Source organism: Vicia villosa, linkage group LG1 (assembly GCF_029867415.1).
Source record: "Vicia villosa cultivar HV-30 ecotype Madison, WI linkage group LG1, Vvil1.0, whole genome shotgun sequence".
Lineage (NCBI taxonomy): Eukaryota > Viridiplantae > Streptophyta > Magnoliopsida > Fabales > Fabaceae > Vicia > Vicia villosa.
Window position 1 is genome coordinate 874870 of NC_081180.1, and position 19800 is coordinate 894669.

The following is a 19800-nucleotide window of genomic DNA, read 5'->3' on the forward strand; positions in this document are numbered from 1 at the left end:
TAAGTCCATAGGCATGGACCTCAGGCTCCTAGGAAGTGGTAATCGCTTATAGAGGTAGTGGAGTGGGCAAACAACTCTCCTATTATTTAGGAGGACTTATATTCTCCTTTGACTCCTTCTTCGGACTGTTGAGAACTGGGACATATCACTTCCTACGTTCTCACTAATCGAGCGATTAATTCCGAAAATGGTAGAAACAACTACTAAATAAGTGTATGTTTCACTAAATAGGAGATTACGAGGAAGTCATGGGCGATATGTTACATCACCCTCCTTTAGTGAACCTTCTATGTTGCCTTTTGTAGGTCTTTTACAAATATACCAATACACTTAGCGATATGTTTGTTTATCACAACTATACAGAGGCATGTTTAAAGTCATGTACAAAGATGTAGATACATTTACTCGACTCGACGTGTCGTCTTTCTCCAACTATGGAATGATCACAATTGCAATCTATAGTACTAGAAAATTCAAATTCATATGTCAATCTATTTTCTACCAAGTAAATTGCAAACTAGTTACACTTTATTAAATTTCTCAACATATTTTCTATTTACTACTCCTTCATTGAAACATCAAACCCACAAACAACACAATCATATCACGTCAAACATCAAGTTAGATTTTGAAAGCAAATATGAAGGAGAGTTATTCTCAACCACCACAAACCAAAAGGTACCTTGTAAAGGTCAACGGCAAAGAGTATCTCGTCGATGTTGAATCAGGTGTCACCTACAAGGACCCAAACAAAGACAGATTCATTTTTTTTTGTAATAAAGTATTTTAATTTCTTTGTAATATTTTTTTATTTTTTTATTTAATATTTTTTATTTTCTACTCAAAATTTATAAGTTATTTTAGTTTAATAACTTGATACAAATTATTAAATAATTAAAAAATTATAAATGGAAAAGCTTAAGACATTGGAAAAAATATTGAATTTTGAGGTTTAAGAGGGGACGTAGGTTAAAAATTCAAATAATTACTATAGCTGAACAAGCGATGTTGAATAAAAAGACAAGAAGTGAAATTCAAAGCATTGGATATGGTGAGTGATAGTGGTGGACGCATCGACAATGACAAAATGTCTAACTCAATTTCCAGAGTAATTGATTGGTTGGTATATTTTGGCGGGATGTTTTTGTATGAATCATAATATTATTATATTGGTGCACCGCATTCTTCTATGAACTTGCTAGTAGATTATGAGTCAATTTCAATTAATATACTGTTAGCTGTAAAGCACAAAAGTTATGAGATGATTGAAAAAACTACATTGATTGACACTTGTCACATTTCAACCAATATAACAGCTCTCAACCTTCATTCAATTTACTAGTAAAAGTAGCATAAACTTTACCTACTATGGTCAAAGTACACCTTTATATATGCACGCTCGTTCACACTCACTACTACCAAGTACCAAACCAGCTTTTCCTGAAACTCAACTATAATCACTTTTTACCACGTTGCTATCAACTCATTTCCCTCTTCTTTTTCTACTACTTATAGTATTACTATGCTTGCTTGAAAAGAATGCCATTTGAATTTCAACAACTTTATGTGTTAAGTGTTGTGAGCTTTTCTCATTTCTAACAGTTTATATTTGGAAAAAGTAAATGATACTTCTCTTAACAAGACACAACTTAGAAGGATAAAAATTATTAAAGCAATTATGATTATAATTATGAAGAAAGTATAAAAAAAGTTACACTGTTTCTCTTTATTAATTTAATAAACAAAGGATGGAGCAAAGGAGGAACATAATCAGAAGCTGTTGAACATCAAAACCTTTCACATTTTACACTCACATCCTTGAAGAATCGCCCCGATTGAATAAAGAAAGTAAAGGTAGGGAAATTTTCTACTAAGGAAAAAGAATGTATAATAATGCCCCCTTATCTTTTCCGCTCATTTTTCTTCCGCTTACCATAGTCACCTAACACTGAAGAACGCCCGACTTTACGCGATCCTCCAACTGGGGTGCCCTTTATCTGCTTCCAACAGAATTAAACAAGTTTGATCAGACATCAGATTCGTTATTTAGATAAGTAGATGAATTTTCAGAAAATGTAAGCTCAGATTGTTGTTACCTTCCCTGTCCTTTTATTGTTGGACTTTCTATTCCAACATAAAAATCCACAACCTCTACCTCCCGAACCCGATTCATAACCCCTGCAGAAAAAAACAATTAAGAATGGCAGTAAGCAACAAATATAAACTGAATTTTGACAAAAACAACCAAAAAATCCAAAAGATATCTCACTCATTACACACATTAGTATTTTTTTCCCAATATTTTTCATTTAAATTCTACATTCTATTGTTATTTCCAAATGATTAGTTAAAGCATTGGAATTGTTTTTTAACTCTTCAAAGACAAAATTATTCCACTATCCTACAAGAAATTATTAGTTTGTGCATCCAAGAAACACACTCTAAACATGACAGCTACTTTGTCCACCAATCATGCAATGACTTCACCAAGCAATTTGATACAGTTTCTAATCATATTGTACAAGAGAAATAGATTGCACAATTGATGGAAGACTTACGGGTTATCTTTTACAGACATTGTTGCTAAACTGCTGTTATGCAATATACTTGGGGACATCGGGTGACTGTCGGACCTTTTACCTATCTGATCCTTCGGTAGGACCCTTCCATTTTTAAGGCCCAAAATTTTAAGATCACTATTTGCGCCATCTTCTCTATGCTGTTGAGAGGAAAATCTTAATGAATCCATGGACTCCATTGAGCTTACACAATAAGCACCATCCTGAGGCAGGACTTGATTCTTCTCAGGTCTCAAGCGACTCAATGATCCAGGGGAACCTTTTTCTACAGCCTGCAACCAGGCAGTTTCCAACCTCTGCTCACGAATGATGGATTCAATTCTCTGCACTGGATTATCCCGTCTTCTTTCCTTCACGCCATTTCCTTCGGTCAAAATATCTGATGAACCTAGGGCAGATTGATGCAAACTTGAATATGACACAGTTCCATTCATATGGCCTCGCCTTTGTTCGTCCTCACTTGCCAGTAATGACGCAGCTTGCTTTAGACCTGGCGGCAAATTAACCTGATTTTCACCTTCACCATCTGGCAAGAGGATAATTCTGACCTCCACAATGCGTCTAAGAACAATCTCCAAGGAGTTTGTAATGCTGCTTAAAAACCTTTCAACCCTGAGTTTAATATCTTCATCCCCAAATGCAACATATGCTACAAGAACACCTGCTAGAAGAACTACACATTAGGAAGAGGGAACAATACATGACAAAATAAAAGCCGGATTTTAATAATAAGGTGTAAAAGATCAGCATTAAATCAGGGGAAAGAACAGGGAGAGATGTTATACTGCAAAGGAACGAGAAAGAAGGTCTTCAAAAATGAAAACACTAGATGAAAAAGCTGTTAGAATATGTATAAATTGTATTAGAGGGAATAATGATGAATAAATAATAGATCCAAGATTATTCTTGGGTATATAATATTTCACAAAATATCTAGTAACCAGTAAAGAGTCATTAGCTTGTTTTAATGATAGAACTAGGCATAACTGAACTGGAAAAGAGACGTATGCAGAAACATTTATGAGTATCAAGCAATCAATGGATAGTTCTCATCAATAAAAACAATGCGCAAGTGAATCACTGACTGCTTCAGAATTTGAAAATCATAGCAATAAAAAGCATCTTGTATCGGGTTTGTTAAATGTAAGGAGCTTAGTACAAAGCAAGAACATCTGTTTTGTGCATACTATCAGCTTACCTTGAACTTCGGATATGGACACAAGCTTTCCATAATCTTGTAGCAGCTGTCTTAATGTCTTAGAGTGGCACCTCTCAATACAACATGCCCATATGTCGCATAACTTCTCTGAATCTATGCATCTAAACATTGTATTCCCAACTATAAGATCATCAGACGAGACCACTGTGGAGCCATCATTTATAACCGGGCTATTTGATGGTTTTGATTTCAAGCCATTTTGAAGGCCGGAACTGCCATTTAATGCTTTTTGGTGGGAAGCAGTGGGAGTTGATTTTTGAGACATATATTGGAGGCCTGACTTGTGCTTGAAAGAAGTAACGTCCCTTGAAGCACTTGACGGTTCATCTTCCGTTGTCTTGTAGCTCTGCCTCCTGCTGCTGCTAGACTGAGTAACATCCGAAGAAGGTACGGAACCAAGTTGTAAAAGAGTTGCTGTAAACCAAGTTGAGCGTTCACTAGAAGTCCTCAACTGTTTCTCAGCCTCTGAGAGAAGCTTCAAAGCATTTTTTAGTCTCTCCAACTCCACTTCATTCACTGAGCATGAAATCCAATTGCATATTTCAATAATCATCGGATTGTATGATTTTCATTGTATGACAATGAAAAAGGATAAAAAGCACCCAAAACATATAGGAGAAAATGACCAAAGCAGATACAACATTCTCTAAACATGTCGTGTATTGATAATATGTACCAAAGATTAAGGTCCACAAAAAAGAAGACTAACCACGATATCAATGCAAAAATATGATGAACAAAAATAAAGATCTTATGAAATGGAAACAGAGATTGCACTCACAACTCCGACCACCAAAGAATGAACCGTCGGGTTTGGTGTCAACGACCGCGTATGATCCAGCAATGATGTCCATAATAAGGCCAGCTAGTTGAGACATCAAAACCATTGGATCAACTCCGGAGTCCATCAATTCTCTGGATCTTTTCACCGTCTCTGCAGTGTCTGCTGACATTGCTAATTCCAAAAGTTCCAATAATTTTTCATCTGAAACAACTCCCACCTGTTGCAGGTGATACAAAAGAGCATTATTTGTCAATGATATACTCATATAACCAAAAGAAAAACTTATGTGGAAGACAAAAGCATTGTCAGAACCGTTATATTTCAAAGAAAAATAGTCACAGCAAACTCACAAGTTCGTTGACAAGAGAAGTAGTGATTCTTTTTCCCAGCAAACTAAGCTGTTCTAACATTGTCTCTGCATCTCGAAGTGAACCGTCTGCATTCATGGCAATAAGATCCAAGGCATCTGTGTCGACTTCGAGGTTCTCCTGAGTAGATATTTTCCTTAACCTTGTCACAATATCCCCATCTTTAACTTTATTGAAAAGATACTTCTGACATCGAGACTGTATTGTTCTTGGCACATTGTCAATATCTGATGTTATAAGTATGAACACAACATGCTGAGGCGGTTCTTCAAGAAACTTGAGAAATCCAAGCCATGTCTTGGAGGTTAACAAGTGACATTCATCAATAACAAAAACCGTATATCGCGAGGAGGCCGCCGAAGAAGACCCAACCGACAATCTTTTCAGAAGATACCTAGCTCTATCAATTCCTTTCTTATTAGACGCATCGACCTCCACCAGATCACTGCTCTTACCAGAAATAAAATCAGCACATTCCCTGCAGTAACCACAAGGCTTACCTTCATCAGAAGCCGCACAATTCAAGGCGGTGGCAAATATCCTAGCAGTAGATGTTTTGCCAGTCCCACGTGGACCCTGAAAAAGATAGACAGGAGCAATTCTGCCTCTTGAAACAGCATTGATGAGTGAGTGAACCACAATATTCTGCCCAATGAGTTCACCAAAGAACAAAGGCTTATACTTGTGGCTGAAACTTCTACCGTTTTCGGAGGAGCCTTCTTCATCACCTCCATTGAGAGGAACAATCTCCAGACCCTCTTGACTCCTACAACTCGATGACCACCTTCTTCCATCAAGTCTACTCAATCCCTCAAGATCAAGCTCCCCAAAGTTACTAGAAAGTTCATCATCCGTCCTACTCCTACCAATACCAATAGACGACGAACACTGTCTCACATCACCACTACTAGTGCTATTAAGCAAAGGAATAACTCCTCCTCCTCCTCCACCACGACCATTCCTCAAATACATTCTCCTCTTCTGCGTCAGCGAAGTTGAAGAAGACGATCTTCGGTGTCTCGAATACATAGACTGACTTCCACACAACATACTACTACCCTTCCTCCTCAAAGTATCCGAAAACAAAGGAGAACAACAACTCCCACATCCCCCTCTATGCTTCGGCGTCCTCTTCGACCAATAACACGGAATCCCACACCCCCGACTCCCCGGCAGATCCAAACCCTCATCAATTTCATCATCCCCATCATTCATAGAAGTCGTATACGATCCAACAGTACTAGGATAACGACGAAGATACCTATTAAAAGAGCTAGTAGACAATGCAGGGGTACTATAGGAATAAGAATCATCCTCTTTCAAACTAGTCCTTCTAACAAACTTATTCTTACTCTTAAGCCTAAGAAGAAGCGAAGAAGCACCAGAAAACGAGTTACAATAATCATCAGAATCATCATTATTAACCAACGGCGACAAAGCATAACGATTTTTCTTACTCTTTTTCTTCTTATTAACATGAAGAGGAACCGCTCTTCTAGCATTCGGATTTCGGAGAAACGAACTGCGGGTCCCACCGTCACTCTTTGAATCATCACAACCGTTGCGCGCATCGCTCAAACTTCCAAGTAAAGAGGAAGAACCATCTCCATCTTCATCTTCATCTTCTTCAATGCGTTGTTGTTCTTGTTCATCGTCTTTGACAGATTTAGAGTTATTCCAGTTATACAAGAAAACACTCTTGTTACCATTACCAGAAGCATGAGATGAATTGAGATTCTTCCTCAATGGAGTCGTAGCAGAAACAGCAGCAGCAGGAACAGATCTCGAAGTAGATTTCCATGAAGAAGTAGTACCTGGATCCCTCAAAACACGAGCAGCTTTTCGAATTTGAGTAAGCTCCTTCTTCAAATGAAGATTACTTGGATCATTCATCTTCTTCTTCTCTCTCTGCTACATTCACGATAACAGGGACGAGTTCACCTACAAACGCCCGTAGCAGATCTGAACTTCACACAACGGAGAAAGAAGACACTGGCATTTGTTGCTGTTGGAAATTTTTATATTTCGAAATAGTTTTTATTTATTCATTGTTTTGATTCTTTCTCCTTTTTTACGCTCTCGATTATCATATGCATTTAACTATTAAAGGATTCATAATTAAATATATGCTAGTATTGGGTGGGTTTTGCGTTAGTTTTCCTTTTATTCTTGTTTTCATTTTGTTAAAAGAGTTAATTACAATAATTGTGATTAATAATTACTAATAAAGGATTGATTATCCTGTCTTATCTCGATCAATCATGCTCAATATCTAGCTTCATCTCATAATTTTATTTCCTTCACGGTCATATAGAGAAATAGGTAATGTTGTTACTATGGTCCACTAATTAATATCCATTTTTTATTATTAATGCATATTTATTTGTTTTATATATATATATATATATATATATATATATATATATATATATATATATATATATATTTATATATATATATATATATATATTTATATATATATATATATATATATATGTGTGCGCGCGCGCGCGCGTGTGTGTGTGAAGAGGGATCAAATTGCACCCGAAGAGTTAAACTACGAGTTACACTCATTCATAACTTTATTTCGAATAAATATTTTTTAAAATCAATTGTTGGAATGAAACAAACTATCAAATAGATCACATTATAAAGTTTGAGATCAATCTACAATTATTTACTATACCATCAAGATATCTAAAGATTAATGTCAAAATGAAATTTCATATAACGTTAATTTTGATGCCATGATTGAGGATCTTGATAGAGGACTATCGTAGGGCTTATGCAGAGAGGACTACATCACATGGTTATATAGGTTGTCACATCCTGTCATGACATCAGACGTTCCAGAAAGATCACCTATATCATCTAATCAAGAGATACTGGAGGCTATGGATGACCACATTAAGGATGTATTATCGGTCTGTCCAGGGCCGGCCCAATCAATTCGAGGGCCCTGTTCTTATTTATAAAATAGAGTTAAATTAAAAATATATAATTATAAAAAAATATAATTTTATACCTGTTTTTTTAAAAATGTATATAAAATAACAAATACTTAAAAACAAATTATGATTTTAGAAGTATTTTTAAAAAATTAAATTTAAAATTTATTTATTTTTTAATTAAAAAAAATGTGAACCTCTCAAAAATTTAGGACCAATGGTGCTACCTGAGAAAGGTTAACCCTATATAAAACATTGTTAATTTGCTTGAGTTATATTTTATTTAAAATGATAATAAATAGACAAATTAAATTTATTTGTTTTTTTAATTAATGTATTATTAAGTTGGAGCTTTGAAATAAAACAAAACTTAGTCTATCTAACGACTAAGATAAAAAAAAGTGTAATATAATTTAAAATTAATAGAATTTTATTTGTCTCACTCTAAAACTTTAGAGTTTAAAAAATACCTACTGCTTAATTTATTTTTATTTTACTCAAAAACAATAACTTATGTTTTTATAACTAAATCAAACTAAATTATACATACACTTTGTCTTTTTCTTTTTTTGTTTAATAATATACACTGTCTCTCAATTTTTAACTTTTTCAAAAAATTGAACACACAATATTTAATATGACATTTATGTAGTTAATTCATTATCAAGTGTTTTGATGGCAATCACAAATATTTGATACTTTATTAGTATGTATTCAATGTTATTACTAAATTGTAAAATATAGAAAATTGACTAAATGAACTTGAGGTGGGCCTCCCAAAAAATTGGGGCCCAGTGCTGCAGCTCATGCTGCACCTGGGAATGGCCGGGCCTGGGTCTGTCAGCGTATTATGGATATGTAGATATTGAGCATAGAGGTTGAACTTTTTGAGAAAGACAGACCCTAGTTGGCCGTCGTAGAAGACATTATTGCCCAAACACTTTAATGTCTTGCAGTGCAGGTGGAGGAGAAGTCGGGTGGTCAGGGGTGGCCCTGAGCACGGGCTCGCGGGGCGGGATCCCAGGGCCCCGTAATTTTAGGGGCACCAAAAAAAATACTTTTTACATCTATATATATTAAAAAAGAATATGGATTTGTAAATGCTAAGGATAGTGCTGAAAAGATTGAGAATGAAATGGAGATTGAATGTCAAATTCGTAGAAAACAACACTGATGAAAATCTATCTAAACCCACACAACTGAATCTTGAGTCTGCTGAAGAATCTTTTTGAAATCACTATTTCTTATATATTGTAGATCAAACAATTGGCTCACTTGATAGAAGATTTTAGCAGTATAGCACATGAAAATATTTTTGGATTCTTGTTTAGTATTGAAAGACTTGGATCATTATTTGATAGGGACTTGAAAGATGTTATAAACATCTTGAAATTTGTTTAAAACATGACGATTCTCTTGATCTTGATGGTGAAATTTTGTTTGAAGAATTGAAAGTTATTATAGAAGTTTTAACAACTGAATCAAAATCAATGTATATGATATTGAGTTCTTTAAAGACTTTTAATTGTTTTTCTATTGCATGCATAACTTATATAATAATATTGAATATTTCTATCAGTGTTACATCTGCTGAAAGAAGTTTTTCTAAATTAAAATTATTAAAATCTTATTTGAGATCTACTATGCCACAAGATAGATTAAATAGTCTTTTGTTGATTTCAATTGAAAATAATTTTTGAAAAACCTTGATTATGAATAAATTATTAATGATTTTTGCAACAAAAACAGCTAATGGATGATATTTAAATAAATTTAAAATTTTGGTCAATTTTTTATAGGAAAAAAGATTGGATCAAGAAGAAGATGAATAAGTCTCTTTATAGTGGTTTATGTTTTGATGTAGTATAAACATTGATTCAAAGATCCATACTTGTATTCTTTTTGCATAATGTCAAATAAAAATGTGTTTTTTTATCTAATTATTTATTTTATCCTTATGTATTTATTGTTAAAAAAATTATAGGGGCACCATTCTTTTGATTCGCTCAAGGCACGCAAATTCAAAGGACCTGCCCTGCGGGTGGTGAGACATACCCAATAATTTATGTTTGTTTTTATTATTTTTTTTTCCTTTTTAGAACAAATTATCCATATTCTATATAATTTAATTTTAGTTTAATTGGTCATGCTAACGAGTGCCCCGGAGCACTGGTTAAGCATTATAAATAAAGAAAATATCATAAATTCATTGCATTTGAACACACACAATATTCTATAGAAAAGCTAATTATTTATTTGCATTGAATACATATATTTTGGATTAAAACATATCTTTTTACTTTATTAAATAAAACTCAATTTACCTTTTTAATCTCTTAATCAGTGTCTTCTTACCCTAATTTTTTTTAATGTGTATATAGTATGTTTGAAACAATTAATGTACACATTTTTTAATTTATAACCTAAAATATAAGTTAGCCTCAAAAAATGACAAAATTAAGAGATTGATGTTGCATATAATACATTCATGGTATTTTACAACTATGTATCTTCGGATTCACCGCAGAATATTATCGAGATGCATATTTGAAATATATTTTGACAAAAAAAATAAAGTAGTCGACTGAAATACAAAAAAATAAGGGGATCTTTAAGTACATCTAAGAAATACATCGTGCACGATGAATGTATTTTCAAATTTTCATTGGGGCACACCTTGTAAAGTGGAATGGGTTTTTCTCAAAAATCCTTATAGGAGGACTACGTTAACACTCTGTTTGGTATGAGTGAAATATGAAAGAGAGAAGTAACAGAGAGGGAAGTAGATGAGAGATACCCAACTTCTCTCGTTTGGGAGAGCAAAGAACTAGCGAAGAGAGAGAGAAATTGCGTGGGACCCATACATTTTCTGATTCTCTCACCCATGCGAAGAAAGGAGGAGAACTACTCATTTTTCCATTTATGCCCTGCAAATAAAAACTCTTGTTTCATTATTCACTCTGTGCTTGTTTCATTATTCAACAGTGTATTGTACATAATGTTCCTCATGCCACTATTTTTTAAAAAATTGATCATTAATATTATTATTTGAGTGAAAGGTGTTAGTGATGAGATTAATATGTAGCTTGATGGAAAAAAATAACGTTTCTCGTAGCATATTTAATTTATTTTTATAAATGATAATGAGGTATTTTAGAAAGACAAAAATAAATTGATTAAATAAAATAACAAATATTAATCAGAAATTATTAATAATTGAAAATAATAAGTACTGAAATGAATTAATATCAAAAAAATGAAATCAATTTGCAAATAGTTTTTTTACTTTTGAGGGCATTTGTGTAATTTTAAAATCAATCAACATTTCTTTCTTTTCTATTTCTCTTCTATTTCTTTTATACCAAACAATATATCAAATCTACTCTATTTCTCATATACTTCTTTCTTCTCTCACTCTTTCTCTTATACTTCTCTCTTTACCATTTCTCTTGTCAGCCAAACAAACCCTAAGAGTTAAGACTACATTGTCTCTGTCTTCAATTTTTTTAATTTAATAATGTTGTATTATAAAGTCTTTTACCATTCCTATAAAAAAAACTTAAAAAATGACCGTTTTTCTCCTACAATTATTTTATAAATCAGATATCTTCTCCACACAATTGTATAGACTAACCTTCAAATCTTGTAAGATCATAAAATGCGACAAACTCTTCCTCAAAGATTTAACACTATTGTATATTCATGGTTGAATTAGAAAAAAAAAAAATTTAATAAATTGAAAGAGACCCCTAAACCCCATTATCTCTTCCAAGTGATCTTGGGTCTCTCCTACAAATTTTCTCTTCACCCACTAAATACAAAGTTTGATTTCTCCGCAATAAATGAGCTCAAAGTTTTAATTTTAGGTTCTGATTTTATTTTTTAAAACTTTTGTTGTTTAAAAAATCTATATTTAATTCATCACATGATTGATTAATCTATCCGTTGAATTTAACCCAAAAGTGATTGATTAACGTTGATGTGAGTGATTACGATGATATTGTTTTTTCGCTAGTTATGCTAAGAGCATTCAAAATTGCATAATTATGAAGACAAAAGACCACGTGAATTGAGATCATGGACTAGTACACCCTAATTACATACCTAAATTATCTGATTACAGCCTAATTTCTTTAATATTTTACAATCTCTATATTACATCTCCCAAAAATCCATTGAAGGTGAAATAGTTTGAATAGAAAAGAATTTGAATCCTTAAATTGTAACCCGGAAATTGGAGTCTGAGCATTCCAGCAATTCAAACTGTCATACTTCAGTCCCCTCAAAATTTCCTCAACAGCCTCCTCAAAATAAATGTTTGTATGATCAACATCCTGTTTTTCGTTTGTTTCTTTCAGAAATTGACATCCAAGTCCCTTTGAGGACTCTCATCTAGGTGACTGTCCAAATGAAGCTGCTTTTAAAAAAATGCATAAACAAAATATTCATTAAAATTAAAACCAGAAACTGCATAATATATTTATATAATATTTTTGTTGCCAGTGACTACTTAAAGACGCAAATTTCCAATAACAGTAGACAGCAGGAATGAACGATCACAAAACTTGAAATTACATCTGTGTAGCCACTAAAGTGCATTGACTAGAACAGGCAACAATGGTTTCACTTTCACTTATAAAAATGCTATCAAACATTCTAAATCTTGTCATTGGTCCAAAGCTTCAGAGCTATGCAATTCTTGGCTTCTTGGTACTGCAGCTGGGGCACTTGTATTGCTTGATGTGTTCAGCCTTGGCGGGAGTAATTTTAACACATTTACCATGGAACCATCTCTCGCACATATCACAACAGATCCAGAATTCATCAGTGCCATAATTATCACCACAAGCACCACAGGTTGCACCTTGTTCATCATCTTCATCGTCATCATCTTCTTCTTCTCCACTGTCCTCCTCTTCTTTGGGTGGTGCAGACATCTTCACACCCTTGGTTTGAGATTCAGACTGGCGGGACTGTTAAAAGGATGTATCCAAACAGAAAAACACAAGTGAATTTCCATGGATAGCAATAAGAATATGAAATGGAAAACTGCATACCTTTCCACTTGATTTGAATTTGCTATTGCTACCATTGTTGTGAGTAGGCGTTTGGTCCTTTGATTGCTTAGCAGTTCCTGTTGCGAGCTCAAAGATTGTTGGCAGCTCATTAATCATCTGAAAAAGCCTTTTCCTGCAAATATCCATTTGAGCCAAAATTAGAAGAAACTCGTAAGTATTGTATCACAAACAAATCTTCGAGCTCAACAATATTCATCAGATTTCTAGCAATATATATTTTCTTGTTGAGGCTCCTTAAGGAATATTGCTTTTTCGATTAGGGATCCACTCCATTTCCTAAAAAAAATGGAGGGTTCATTACTATAGTTTTGTGTGCATAAAGTTAATTAAATAGTAAATATGTGTCACATGTCTTAGAAATACGTGTAATATACACACAAAACTATAGTAATGGACCCTCCATTTCTTTTTAGGAAATGGAGTGGATCCTTACTCTGCTTTTTCATAGGAGCTTTGTAGCACAAGGTTGCCCTCCTTCAACTGCCAGTGGAATACTTTTAATTTAAGCACTTTCAAGACTCCCAATGAAGTTACACAATCTAGTGAAATGCAACGATAACATTCAAAATATCACATACCCATACTAGATATGTGTCAGCTATATTAGAGATCTGAAAGCTGATATACCAATAAATAATGCATTATTTCAAGACCATCCTGGCATTAGGCTATGTTATATCTCAATGTGCACTCTCAACCATTTCCATGTTCTAAGATCTTAAGATTCAACAGCAAGACTTAGTGTTATTCCCATTGAGTAGGTGAACGAAATATCAACTGAAGCACTAGCCCTGTTACCCTCCCCAACTTCGCCCTTTGAACCCATCCAAAATATTTTTTTCACAGAAGAACATTAAGAAAATATACAATATCACACAAGTAAATCATTGAGTTATTTCATTCAAGAGACTTATCAGAATAAAGTTATATAATATTCGTAAAATTGAAATGAGAAATTACATCCATCCTTCAAACCTACATCACCAGTTACCACATACAAACTAAAAGATACTAAATGGAGATTTAGGAATTATAACAGCTGCATCCAAGAAAAGTGAAAATAATTTTTATTTAAGACATTGATCAGCTGCATATCACCAAACTCCAAAGTTATAATACTTAGATAAACAAGTTTGAACCTCATAAAATTCCAAGGTCCATGACTCCAAAGCATAATAAGACAGCTGGTGAAAGATAAAAGGATAAAGTAGAAAAAAAATACAGATTTTAGACTAGCATTACAAATTTTATAAATCAACCAAAAAAGCCTTTTTCCACTAGGCAGGTCATTTACACGAATCAAACAACACCATAGTACCCTTTCATGAATTAAGTCCAACGATAGATCATGTAACTCTAACTGATTTGACCAAAAGTTTTTCTTATATCCCTCTACTTCTATGTATCAGAATGAGACCATCCTCCAACTGGTCTGCCCTTCTAATTGGTGATTCCTTAGGTCTTCTCTACACATCCCCAAAATATTTAAGGCAAGAATCTACCATCTATTCTACACTCAAAACAACTTAAGGTAAGACTATACCGCATTTCCTAATCATATGGAACCACTAGTCCATTGTAACATTATCAGGCAGAAAAGTTAATTGGACAGCGAAAAATATAATACATATATAGTCTTTGCAATGAATGGATTAATGGAGGATCATTTTATTTTCAAACCTCTTGCAGTGTGAGAACAAATATGTAACTTACACAAAGCATAAACCTTAAGACATGAGAAAGAATGTACATCACATAGGCATGTCCCATGCTGATTTTTGTGTTATAAGCAAAACATAATCCATAAGTTTCTCAACAGGGGGATGGAGGGATTACTACTCAATCATAAGTATACTACTGAGCAACAAAAAGTACATTGCAAATTTCAAATAGATTAAACTGACAACAAAACTTAATTCAAATGCTGTGCACTGCTTGAAATGAATGATTCTAAACAGCCTAGATGTATCAAAGAAGTTCAAAACTAGCAGGTGTATGCAAGTCAAACACTTCAGGGAAAAATAAAAATCAATAAGTTGAAGAAGTTGAGAGTTCTATAAGAATAACAAAGCAATTTCTAAGGATTATAGAGTTGACAGTTTTTGCCTGAGTATAATAGAGAACAGAAGTCCTTACCTTTCACTCTTACCAAATCCAAAGCGAGCACCAAAATAGAACGCGACAGCAAGCAGCCACGAGTCACTGTGAACTGCAACCAGTGATAACCAGTCCTTCTCTTGCATGCCATCCCTAGCAAAGTTAATACCCAACGCTGGCTCGGGAAGTTCGGGAGGCACTTCTTCAACAGGCAAATTGACTTCCCATGTTTCATTTGGATATCCATATAAGCACAAATTCTCTTTGTCTGCAATTCACCATAGCGGTTAGCAAAAACCCTACCATTACACTCTGCCATAGCTATTATTTGACAAATTTTTTGAAGTGAAACTTGCAATCCCCAATTCCGTCAATAACATAATAAATATAAATTATACATAGTGAAGTAAAGTCGAACAGTAGGCATGCAGAAAATGGGTATGAATTGTGAAAAGCACAAAAATGAACTAACCGGGATCGCAGAGTTGGTAAAACTTTTCAACGTCTGCAAAATCAAGAACGAGGAATGAGTAAAAAAGAAGCGAGAAAGAGAGAAGAAGAAAAAGCAGTGAGTAGTAGAGTTGAGCAGTACCAGTGGTTAGGGCTTTGATCAAACCGGCGCGTCTGCCCTTATAATCGCTGAAAACTTCTTCAACAGTTCGAGGTACTGCCTGACCTATTCCTTCCATTTTCTCCAATCAACACTTTCAATTTCAATTTCAATTATATACTACTTTTCGTCTACCACGGTACCTATTTTTTCGTTTCTTTTTCTTACCTAGGGTTTTATTATTATTATTATTTTTTTCTTTTTTCTATTCTAAATTCTAAATAAATATAAAATTGAACGGAAAACGGTGTTTGTGTTGTCTTGTGTTTATCCGAAATGATGAATAATAAGGCGACGCACGCAATGTGAGGCAAAACAAAAATAAACTACTCATCGTTCGTGCCAGTGCCACTCCCATCATTCACATTACTTTTCTATTATTAAATTAAATAAAATTAAACATTACATTAAATTCAATTCCATCTATTTTCGTGACTTGATCAAACTATGAACAAAAGTGTATTTAAGCCTTAAAAATAAATATAAAAAAACTAACAAATTGTCAAGGTATTAAAATACTTTTAAAATTTAGTATAATTCAGTGAAATTTAAGTATAACCACTAAGAAACTCATGTTACCGCACGAATTTTATTAGAGTTCACATTACGCATCTATCAAACTATCATTAAATTATTTTTCTATTGGTTAATATTCACATAGTTACAATATAGGCTAATAATATGGATTTGATTTTAAAACATTGATCCGTACTTATAATAAATTGTACAACAAATTCTCTAACTTCAATTATATTAAACAAAGCAAACCAAAGATTTAAAAGATGAGCATTAAAAGCTGATATTTCATAAATACGTTCATAAATACCTGTGAATTCAGATGAAATAACAAACCACAGTTAAATCCAAATGAGTTAATTCTAAAACTTTATTAAACCTATTTTATATATTAGCTCATTTTTTCAAATCTAAAATATATTTTAGCTCTCCGTCAAATTTCAAATTTATAAATTTAAAATGTATAATAATATCCCGTTAAAATTTATTTTCTACATTTTTATAAATAGACAAAACTTACTTTAATGCGGTGATAAAACTTTATGTTATGTGTATTAACTAAATAAAATGATAATACATCATTGTAGAAATGTAAAAAGAATGATAAATTTATATTTTTCATAAAAAATTTATGTATTTTTCTATCATAATTGTTTCATCTTCTTTTATCTAAAATAAATATTTATAACATTTTTTAGTATAAATGATAATGTTTTATCATTAAAAAATACTAAACATTTTTTGATAAATTGAAATTTTAATATAGTTTATTATATTTTAATTAAAATTTTAATTATAGTTAATAAATTACTAAAATTTTAAAAAGAAAAACTTAAATAAATTTAATAACAATAACCATGTAAATTTTTAATACTAAAAGTAAAATGATATTTAAAAAATTAAAATTTGAACATTTAAGGTAAATCAGGTTTAATATTAAATAATATTTGCTTTTATTTATTAGATTTGAAATAAAAATAAGTCATATTAAATTAAAAGAAGTTAATTTTTTTTCTTATATCATGTCATAGTACTTTTTAAATAAATTCATAAAATCATTTTTAATTATTAGTTATATATCAATAATTTTTTTTCATTATCATTACTTTTTCTTGAATACCATTTAACATATTTTTTCATGAATACCATTTACCATTTTTTTTTTATCATGATTACCATTATAAAGTTAATTTGAAAATATTTTCTTTTGTTTTAGTAATTTTATAAGTTTTAGTAATTTTATAAGTTAAAAAATATATAATTATAATTAAGAAATTAAACATAGTATAAAGAATTGTAAACTCACTTTTCTATAAGTATAAATTTATTATTATATAGTTAAGAATAGTCTTTACGATAAAATTTATTAAAATTTTGAAAAATATTTTGAGATTTTAAAATAGTAGTGACAAATGTTGATTAAAAAAGTTTTTTTTTTTTGGAAGAAAGAATACTTTATTAATCCTAAAAACAAAGAAGTACAAAGCGATCACATGATCCAAAGGACAGCCTAAATAGCCATAAGGGAAGCTATATGGATTTTAATTTCCTTACAAAACCACCCTCTATACACAATTTTCTCTACAATCTCATTCACAACTTGATTGTAATCACTATGGTTGCCAAAAAAGGTTTTGTTCTGATGTTCCCAAACACCATAAACCGTTTGTGCTACAGCAAGCTTGAAATCTCTTTACTCAATTCTGAATCTCTTTACTCATTCGTTTAAAATCCTCCTTTACCACACATGGTACTAATTTACCACTTAGCAATACTTACACGTACTAAAAACAAATTCCTGAGTTACTACATCTATTAAAACATTCCCACCATCAGAACGAGTACACACAAGTAGTTATAATCACGCTCATCAATCTCAATATACCATTGCTTACAAAATAGCTCAACTGAGTCTCGCTCTCTACTAAGAATCAAATCAACTTCGTCCTTCATAGGGTATAATTCCTCATTATATTTGGAAATCTACATAACACCTTACAACAGCACATAAATTATTATAGCATCATATAGTATCAACTCAACACCTTAACTTCGCCGAATACATACTCGTCAACCTTGTACAACCACAATAACATATTCATCATCTCGGCAATTATTCAAAAAGTTCTAATTCTATGATACAACATCGTTACATCCACTAGATCCTAAATCCAACATATAGATCAATACATGTTCTCCACGTAGGCTCCCGACGTATTAATTCTTCACTGCCCACGAGTAGTACTCATAATATTACTCCACATCACACTTTCCCTATGCGGCTCCGATTACCCGTCTTAAGTCACCGTCCAATACGTTGCACTCTTTCATAGTTACTTCTTCATAAGTTCCCACAATATGGTGAGTGATTATTCTCACGGCTTAGCATTCATCACATCTTATACCATTAAGGTAACAAACAATCTCATCTCATCTGTATGATTCCGTCTACTATCAACAAGAGATTAAGGGTGATCAAGTCCTCAATTTGTCAATAGATATCTGACAACCATATTTAAGCATAAATTATCGTTACTACATAATAGTGTCCTTTCTGAGTTAGCACTCAAACTCATTAACATCGTTGTAGTCCAATAATTCACTACGGTGTCCTTCTTCTAGAATACTCTTTCGAAGTTCAGCAACATCAGGAACACAAATTCTGTCACCAAACCTCAGTATACCATTCTCGTCAACTCTGAATTCACCGCCCTTGCCTTGATTAATCAAAGTCAACTTACCGATCAATTCAACATCAGCTTTTTGACATTCTCTAATCTCGTCAAGAATACCACTAGTCAGCTTTATCATACCCAATCTAACACTATTAGGGGTGTCTTCACATACCAAACTCAAATCTCTAAATTGTTCAGTTAAATCCAACTCTTTCACCATTAGCACCGACATATTTAAAGACTTCCTACGCAATGCATTAGCATAACATTTTCCTTACCAGGATGATAATTCAAACCAAAATCATAATCCTTAAAAAAATATACTCTAACCATCTCTGCTGCCTCATACTAAGCCTTTTTTGATCAAAGAGGTACTTCAAACTCTTATGATCACTAAACACTTCGAATTTCGAACCATACAAACAATGTCGCCATAACTTCAAAACAAAACCATGGCTGCCAACTCCAAATCATGAGTCGGTGTAGCAACCTGCCTAAAAATTTAACTTAGAGAGTCGCCACCTATTCTACCAAGGCGAATAGGAAACCTTACGTAGTTGAGAGATCTGGGTAAGATACTATATTCAGGTCGAGGGAAGGTGTTAGGCACCCTCAACCCTTTCCTAAAGGCTAACATTTCAAAGATGAAGGTTTGTGGCAAAATATAAAGAAAAGTGACAAACAGAATAGGGTTAATAATTTTAATCATTGACATGATTAGGGTTTGAAGGAAGGGGACTCGCCTTGTTGCCAAGTGCCTACGTATCTCCTTAGGGAGAATCAGAGTCAACGTAGTTCGGGCTCAGGATTGTACGCCTTAGAGTTAGAATTTTATTGTATTTGACGTTGTTTGAAATCGTTTTGAATTTGATTTGAAAATCGCAGTTGAATGGATGAAAATCCGTAGTATCGTGGTTTAGTGTATT

The 19800-nt window shown here is 32.9% G+C and overlaps 1 protein-coding gene and 1 pseudogene across 1 annotated transcript; both read right to left on the reverse strand.

Annotated features, from left to right (window-relative positions):
• Positions 1–1660: 1660 nt before the first annotated feature.
• LOC131626063 (protein STICHEL-like) lies at positions 1661–7051 on the reverse strand. The gene is made up of 6 exons (XM_058896879.1): positions 4933–7051; positions 4580–4799; positions 3778–4314; positions 2559–3240; positions 2097–2178; positions 1661–1997 (listed from the first exon to the last, which is right to left on the reverse strand). The coding sequence occupies exons 1-6, from the start codon at positions 6841–6843 to the stop codon at positions 1902–1904; spliced, it is 3528 nt and encodes a 1175-aa protein (XP_058752862.1). The 5' UTR covers positions 6844–7051; the 3' UTR covers positions 1661–1901.
• Positions 7052–12352: 5301 nt separating this feature from the next.
• LOC131626068 (PHD finger protein Alfin1-like) lies at positions 12353–15856 on the reverse strand (annotated as a pseudogene).
• Between the last annotated feature and the right edge of the window lie 3944 nt (positions 15857–19800).